General features: G+C 61.2%; 1 protein-coding gene across 1 annotated transcript; it reads right to left on the reverse strand.

The window, feature by feature from the left end:
• Window positions 1–116: 116 nt before the first annotated feature.
• On the reverse strand, window positions 117–6,507 carry MMP21 (matrix metallopeptidase 21). Its single transcript, XM_004579745.2, has 7 exons — window positions 6,341–6,507; window positions 5,303–5,864; window positions 4,495–4,634; window positions 4,099–4,240; window positions 2,777–3,034; window positions 1,200–1,372; window positions 117–416 (listed from the first exon to the last, which is right to left on the reverse strand). Exons 1-7 carry the CDS (start codon window positions 6,500–6,502, stop codon window positions 117–119), a joined length of 1,737 nt encoding a protein of 578 aa, XP_004579802.2. The 5' UTR covers window positions 6,503–6,507.
• Window positions 6,508–8,462: the final 1,955 nt, after the last annotated feature.

Consider the following 8,462-nt stretch of genomic DNA (forward strand, 5'->3'; position numbering starts at 1 on the left):
GGCGACGGGGCGCGGGGCCATGCTTCTCCTTCTGCGCAGTTTGGATGTGGGGAGCTGGTGCCTGGGCTGCCAGCAGTCTGGACTGGCCTCTGAGGGCCCGGGCCCCGCCGTCCTCCTCACATGTTCAGTGTGGAGCTGTGGACGTCACAGATGTCAGGCCACGCCCCTGAGATGGGCCGTTTGGGAAGCAGGCCGTTGGCAGGCAGCCGGGCGTTATCTTGCCTGTCCCTGTGGTTCAGCACTCTCCAGTAGGCATCGCCCTTGAACAGGAACAGGGAGCCCTGCGCGTAGGAGTAGTAGGCCGCGTCGATGGCCCGCACGGGGTGGTTGTGAGGCACCACTGCCGGGAAGGCCTCCGTCATCCTCATCGGGTAGGAGCTTTGAACTCGATTTCTGTTGACATCGAAAGCAAATACCTACAAAGCAAACGGGGCTGTAAGGCACTGAGGGGAGTCCGTGATGTGGACGGCCAGGGTGTGTCTGCTTGGGTGTGAGGGCGCTTCAAAAGAAAAACAGTGGAAAATGGAATTAAAAGATTGTTTCGGTACAAAAACATTTTTAAGTCTGAAATCCAGGCATAGTGCTTCCAAAATATCCATTTTCCATGAACTTTGGAGACCCTGTGTATGCACGGGTGTCAGAAATCTTGATACACCAAAATGGCCTGCAGTCGCATCGTCCGGAAGTGTTTGAAGAGAGTACCCCGTCAGCAGCGAGGACAGGAGAGCAGCTCGAACACTTGTCTGAGGGGGCCGAGCCACTCGAGGCCCACGGCTGCCCCGAGGCTCGCCCACGCTGGCTCATGGCTCTCACATGGCTGCCCCAAGGCTCGCCCACGCTGGCTGATGGCTCTCCCACGGCTGCCCCGAGGCTGGCCCACGGCTGCCCCGAGGCTCGCCCACGCTGGCTCATGGCTCTCCCATGGCTGCCCCAAGGCTCGCCCACGCTGGCTGATGGCTCTCCCATGGCTGCCCCAAGGCTCGCCCACGCTGGCTGATGGCTCTCCCATGGCTGCCCCAAGGCTCGCCCACGCTGGCTGATGGCTCTCCCACGGCTGCCCCGAGGCTCGCCCACGGCTGGCCCACGGCTGCCCCGAGGCTCTCCCACGGCTGCCCCGAGGCGCTCCCACGGCTGCCCCGAGGCTCTCCCACGGCTGCCCCATGGCTCTCCCACGGCTGCCCCGAGGTGCTCCCACTCACCAGGGCCTCCTTGAAGAAGTAAATCTGCTGCTGCCGGCGATCAAAACAGGCGGCATCCAGTGGACTCGGGATGCCAGGAAATCCTTGGGAAATTAACTCGGGGTAGCTTCTCCCTTGCTGGTCCTGCGTGAGCGCCTGATCCTGGTCGCTGTCGTATCTCCAGTACCGGTGTCCTGAGAGCCAAGCAGGATGTGTCAACATGGCTGGCACATGACAGATATGTGACAGATATGTGACACCCCAGTAAGCCACGTAAGAGGTGTTCCAGAACCACATGGCGTCTTCCCTTTCCTTGCCAGCACCGAGTTGGGTTGCTGAGCCGTGTCCTGGTCTAACTGGTTAGAACTGGTTAGGCCCTCGTTTCACAGAACTCGGATTTTCCCTTTCTCGAGCACGTTAGAATCCCAGTTCCATCGTCCCTTGCTTTTACAACTAAGGAAACAGAGCCTGACCCCGCCCCCCCAGCCAACACTATGCCAGCCTGGGGAGCCGTCCGTGCCGTCTCAGCATCCGGAGGCTCACTTGGGGCACCTGGCTTTCCTGATCGGTCCCTGATCCTGGAAGTGTGGGCTGCAGCCAGAGCTGCGACACTGCTCACCGCTCAGAGGACACCTCAAGCTGGCCCTGCATCGGGAGGTGTGCCAAGGACAGTCCCCAGCACACATCACCCTTACTGGAGCTAAGGTGAAGTTCTAGGCGTTTGTTAAGCTCCAAGGTGAGAGGCAGCTCGCACTGGGACTGTTCCCCTGTGACCACCTAATTCTGGAATTCGGGCCTGTGGGAGATCCCAGTGCGGGACATTTTCAGCCACTGCAGGGTGTGTCTTCAGCCCCCAAAGGCCTGAGCCCTGCGCGTGTGCTGTCGGGCGGTCGCTCCGTGTATCTGGGCAGAGCTAGTGATGCCCAAGACCAGACACGTGATGCTTGTGGGGAACTTTGCACCGAGAGTTTTTCCTTGTGATCTGGTTGATCACCGTAAAGCAGTTCAGAGGAGTCACTGCATCGGGAGAGGGTGGCGTAGCAATAGCCGCGGCAGGGTGTTTGGCTTAGCAGCCCCTTGGCTTTCACTGGTTCCGTGCCTGTGCGCAGAGCTAGGAACAGTCTGTGAATCAGGGAACGCAGTGCAGGACAGCCCCCGCCTGCCCCCCATGTGCTCCCCAGGACCCCAGCCACACCTTCCTAGCGAAGCATCCATGGGAGCCTGTGCATACTCGGTGCCCTGGCTCATGGTATGTCCGAACCATTCCCAGCTCCTGGCCGCCTGAGCCCTTGTCCTCCTCCCGCAGCGTCCCTGGTGCCCTTTCTGCATTGCTGGGCCCTGTCCCGCACCCGATTGCAGGTGGGCGCAGAACCCCCTTGGCACCCCCCAGCAGATCTCCAGGGCTGGTTGAAGCCTTTGCCGGGGCAGGGCCCTCACCGGGGGCTTCCTGAAGGCCCTTAGCCGGATCCCTGGCGGGAGAAACCCGGCTTCTGAACTCCAGCTCCCAAGCTTTCAGCCAGCTCCAAAGCGGTAGCTCCCGACACTGCCGAGGAATACTTGCGCTTGCTAGAACTGGGGAGGCCGTGAAGAATCCTTACCTTTAAAGAAATAGCGCTCATCTCTCCTCCACGTCCACACGTGGACGAAGGCATCAATGCCCTGGGCGGGGATCCCGCGCCAGCCGGCCTGGATGCGGCTGGGGTCCCCGTAGCGCGTCCTGTTGTTCCGATTCTCATACAGCCAGTACCAGCTCTTGCGGAAGAAATACGTGCTGAATCTCACGCGCACCTCCCCGTACTGGGTCCTCTCCTTGTGAATCCAGTCGAAGACGGTATCAAACGATCCCTGACACGAGCCTAAAACACAACAGAAGAATCCGGCCTGGTGTACCAGGGTCTAAACCCCAGCCGTCTCCCCCTTCCTGTGTGGCCGGATGCTAAGGCTGACAGGGTAGATGGGGGTGACAGGATGGCTGAGCAGCCGGCACCGGGGCTCCGGGCTCTGCCCTGGCCAGCCCTGATCCCGTAAGTTGCTCTGGCTTCCACATCACTCCTCCAAGTGTCTCCGTTTGCATGCAGGGTTGTTTGGGGATGACTACCCTCCCGTGGGTGAGCTGACGCCTCCATCAGAGAGGAAGTGTGGTTCCGGGCGTGATTGCCACTAGAGGGGTCAGTGTGACCCGGTTTTCACAGGCTGTGAGGACTCACGTGCGAGCAGAACAGGAAAAGGACGTTTCCATGAGGGGCCAGGAAATGCAAAAGAGGAGAGACTTCCTCTGCCAAGTCACTTGTCACTTTAATTAGATAGCCGATAGGGTTTCAGTTATTAATTAAAGCCTGTCCTGGGCTGGCGTTTGGCACAGCTGCCAAGCCCCCTCCTGGGCCACCTGCCCTCCCCCCCCCCGTGGGCCTGTTACTCTCCGGCTCCGTCACTTCCCCTCCAGGAGGCAGCAGATGACGCCCAGTGCACAGGTCGCTGCCACCCAGGAAAGAGGCCCAGAATGAATCCCAGCCGCTGGCTTTGGCCCGACTGCACCCAGGCCTGGCTTCGTCTCAGAGAAGAAAAGCTTCATGTTGGCAAGGCCACGCCAGTCTTTGCCTTGGGGTGGCCGTAAGCCTCCAGCGGCTGCCAGTGCACATCACTGTGGACGCTGCTGCGCGGGTGAGAAGCCCACTGTGGTCTTCCTGCCCAGCATCCCTGCCCTGCGGTGTGTGGAGGAGGACGCACCAGGGAGGACCCGTGGCGGCACCGTGGTGTGGCCTGGGCACATCCGCTTTCAGCTACAAGACTTGGTCACAGAGACAGCGGGCAGCTGCTCAGGAGTGACCTTGGAGCTGAGCAACTTAGCGTTCTCTGGGTGGGCAGCTGGTACAGTGGACCCTGGCACCCCTTGGGAGCTCCAAGTGGATCGTGGGCTTACCATACAGCTTCTGAATAGCTTTCCTGTCCGACCAGTCCAACTCAAATGCAGGCTCTTGGGGGGTGTAATTTGGCTGCATTACAGAGCCTGTCCTGTAGGTGTGAGGCAGGCCAAGGACGTGGCCAATTTCATGGACGGCCACCTAGAAAGGGGTTGTGCGGCATCAGTGCCAGGCCTTGCGGTAACACTGGAACCAGCCCCTGCACTGCCAAGGGTGGAGGCCAGCCTGTGCCTCCCACAGACATGTGCACGGTGAGACCCAGGGCACCATTGCCAGAGCCCAGGGAGCATGCTCGGAAGCACAAGGACACATCCCGGGGGGCTCTCCCTCTGTGTGGGCCTTGGCCCAGGGTGCCTGCCCTCCACACCTCCCTCAGGCAGCGTGGTGACCCTGACCTTGAGCAGGCTGATGCCCCTGTCACTGGTGGGCGGCGTGAAGTGCTCATCATCGTCAAAGTGGATGTCACCCAGGCGCCAGGCATGCGCAAACTCTTGGCCACTCCCATCGAAAACCCGTGGGCAGCCCAGGTGCCGGCCTGGCAAGGGGAGAGGGAGGAAGCCACGGGGCATGTGAGCATCTAGTGCACAGAGCCCCTCACAAACCCAGCCGGCCCAGACGTGAGCTGGGGGCCAGCCTTGTGGTGGCAACACTGTGTTGCTGAACAGTATTGGCGGAGTGGGAAGACAGGGAGATGAGAGGTGCCAGGGGCCGCGGGCACTGAAGGTGCACAGGTAGCATCCTCCAGCTGGCCGCTCGCTGTGAGGCCACACAACCTGCTCCCTCTGGGAGCTGTTCCTCTTAGAGACCAGCCAGGCCGCCCTGAGCCAGCAGCCACACACAGTCTATGGATAATTTGGGGTGCTCGTCCAGCCCCACATGGCCCCCTGCCTGGTCTCTCACCCTTTCTCTGCAGGAGGACGGAGGGGCAGGGATGGAGGGGTGCTTTTCCGGGCACACCACGTGCCCCTTGGGGATTGTGCCCGGGACAGCCTGCTGTGGAGCAGAGGGTCTGGCCTTGGTGTCTCGTGCAGGCGCTGTCCCTTTCCTGTGAGTGCTGATACAGCGGGTGGGGGAGGGGCTCAACTGCAGGACACGCCGAGAGGGCGGAGCCGGAGGCAGCGCAGGTGACGGGAGGAGGGGCCCCACCGGGAGGCAGGAGCCTGCAGTGGGCAGGGGTGGCTCCCACACCTGCACCCGCCTTACCTCGCCCAAAGCCCAGCTTGATGTCAACTGTGGCCCCAGGGCTCGTGAGGTCTTCCCGGAAGTCCAGGGGCGTCACCTCACTCCACATCCTGAAGGCCAGTCTGAAAACTGACCTCTGCTCGTCCACGGACAGCTGGCTGCTGTAGGCCTCGCCCAGCAGCCTCCAGCTCAGCGTCTTCTTGGAGAAGATCCTGGCGGCCCCACCGGCAGGGGAGTCTTCCCGCTGCCTGCCTGGCCCGGGCAGCAGCATTTGCAAGAAGCGCTTTGATCGGGCTTTGGGCTGCAGGCTCTGTGGGGTTGGTGAGCCCAGGGGGGCTGGTGTGGGTGTGAGTGTTGAGGGAGCCGCAGGGGGTGGCTGCCGTGTGTCGGGGACACCACAGCGTGGCCTGTTCATGGCCGCCAGTGTGGCCGCATCCAGCTCCCCGCTGGCTGGCAGCGCATTGACGTGCTGGAACCTGCGCACAGCCTCAGCCAGGGCAGTGCCCACAGGGGCCTCCGGCAGCTGCTTGGGGCTGGGCGCCCAGGCTGAGGGCACTGACCAGCCATACCTGGACAAAAACCGCTGTGGGAGAGAAATGCACCTGGATTTGTGGGGCTGCCTCCTATCACCCTGGTGATTGTCCTGCCCCAGGAGGGGGGGATGGAGGGCCTAAGGCAGACCCAGGAAGGCTCTGCAGGCCATGGGCTCCCCACAACTCCCCCCTGCATGGAGGGCAGCTCAGCACCGTGTGCGGGGTCCAAGGCCCTCATGAGGCCACCTGGCAGTGGACAGCTGCCACGTGCCCTGAGATGGGCCTGGCATTTTAACCTGCTGTGTGTGTGCCAGTGTTAGCACAAGTCACCCTGGGCTGTGGATGCCCTCTGGGTCCAGCACGGGCTTGTCCCTGTCACTGCGGGAGCTGTGGAAGCCGCTCTTCCCACAAGGCCCACCTGGCCCGTTTTCTGCGCCATCTGGTACCTGGCGTACACACATGCTCGCCTACACACATGCAAACACACATACACGACGTGATGCCGCTCTCCTTGGGGCCTTCCTACCTGCGCAGCACGGAGGTCTGCAATGGGCTTGGCCCGGTGCAGGGGAGACGGCTCCAGGTCCGAGTGGTCCCGGCTGTGGAAGAGCATCTCAGGCTGGGCAGGCCGGGGGGTTGCCAGCCCCCAAAGCAGCAGGGTCAGATAGAAAAAGGAGGCTGTGAGCATGGCCTGGCCGGAGCTCTGGCCTGCCTTGCCGCGTCCCCGTGAGTCCTTCCTCTCTGCGTCCCCGTGGGCCCTCCTTCCTCGCCGCGTCCCCGTGGGCCCTCCTTCCTCGCCGCGTCCCCGTGGGCCCTCCTTCCTTGCTGCGTCCCTGTGAGCCTTTCCTGCAGAGCAGAGGGACTGGGCCCTTTTATAAGCACTGGTATCCGAGTTCCACACATTTCTCACCTAACTGTGAAGTGTGCCGTCCAGGAGGCCTCCTTTGAAGACTGCAGGCCACCTGTCTAGGTAGTGCGAGAACTCCTCACCCCTCCAGATCACACGTGCCTGTGGATCCCAGCTCCATGTTGACATGCTGGGCAAGTATACTGTCCCAGTCGAATCGAATCACCGGGCCTTGCCCTACATCCTGTGAGTCTAGACACAGACGTCGCCCCTCCAACACGCACCTGACGGGCCCCACGTGGCTTGGTTTGGGTCTTCATTGGCTGCTTGCGGGTTTTTACACGGCTCCTCAAACCTTCACTTTCACTGGCCATTTCAGGATCTTAAAAAAAAAAAAAGATTGATTTTGAATGGGTTAGAGCGAGAGAGAGCTTGTATTTTCTGCTTTGCTCCCCAGATGCCTGCAACAGCTGGGATTGGGTAAGGCTGAAGCCAAGAGACGGGAACCCCATCTGGGTCTCAGATGCGGGAAGCAGGGGCTCAAGCACTTGGCCCATGTTCTGCTGCTTTCCCAGGTGCATTAGCAGGGAGCTGGATGGGAAGTGGCGCAACCGGGACTTGAACTGGTATCCGTAAGGGATGCTGGTGTTGCAGGCAGTGGCTTCACCTGCTATGGCCCCAGGGTCTCTTCATAAAAAGAATACACAAATGGGCCCGGCGCAGTGGCCTAGCGGCTAAAGTACTTGCCTTGCATGTGCCAGGATACCATGTGGTCACCAGTTGTAATCCCAGCTGCCCCACTTCCCATCCACATGAACCGGTGCTCATATGGGGTCCTGGCATTTGCAGAGGAAGGGTTAGCCAACTGAGCCATTGCACCGGGCGCTATAATGAACCTCTTCAATTACAATAAAGGGAGAGATGACCTGTGTGGGTACGTATGTGTGTGTGTGTGTGTGTGTGTGTGTGTATGTGGAGTTGTACACAAGCCACAGTCTCCTCTTCCGCTGCTCATAATCATGGCACCTCTCTTGCACTCCTAAATGGAGGTTTTCACTGTCTTGGTGAGGGATGGATGGTTGTCCCATTCTTTGGGTTGTGGGATTTTACCCGAGGTTCAGTGGAGCCACGTGACGATGGAGAAGCTGCTTTGGGCCACACAGCCTCTTCCAAGTCCACTCCTCAAGGAGCTGCGAGTCTCCGGTGTCCTGGGACACGAGTGCTGCTCCCGCTCTCACTGCAGCACGCGGATGCCTGCGGCATGGGCCTGGCCGGGTCATGCCGCCCACAGGGCTGGCCTGCTGGGAACGTGCAAGGCAAGACGTTGCCGGTCGCTGCTGGTGGGGCACAGAGTGACCAGTAGGTGGCAGCTCGGGAGAGTGGGGGCAGAAGGCCACCCTCGCTGCCGGCTGCTGTGCTAGGCGAGCAGGTGAAGCGCTTCTGCTGGAGTCTGGGGCTGGGGTGGGTCTACCTGGCCTGACAGGAGCCTCCGGTGAGGTATACAGCCCAGCCCGGGCACAGCTCACCCTCCCCTCTGGCCCTGCCTTTCCTGGCAGCCCAGGTCAGGAGTGAGGGGCACGCATGTCCTTGTTTTCACTGGGGTCCCGGACGGCTGCTGGAGCTCCATTCTTTGGTTTGCATTCTGGGAAACAAGAGGCAGGGTGGGGCCAGCTGTGGGCCCATCTCGTTTGTCTCCACCCCGGTGGCTGCAGCTTAGCCCCTAGCCACAGCTGCCTGCAGGGGAAGCTGGGAGATACACTTCCCCCAGCTGGCGTGTCCTCTGCTCATAGCCAAGGGTGCT

This window comes from Ochotona princeps, chromosome 13, assembly GCF_030435755.1.
Source record: "Ochotona princeps isolate mOchPri1 chromosome 13, mOchPri1.hap1, whole genome shotgun sequence".
Lineage (NCBI taxonomy): Eukaryota > Metazoa > Chordata > Mammalia > Lagomorpha > Ochotonidae > Ochotona > Ochotona princeps.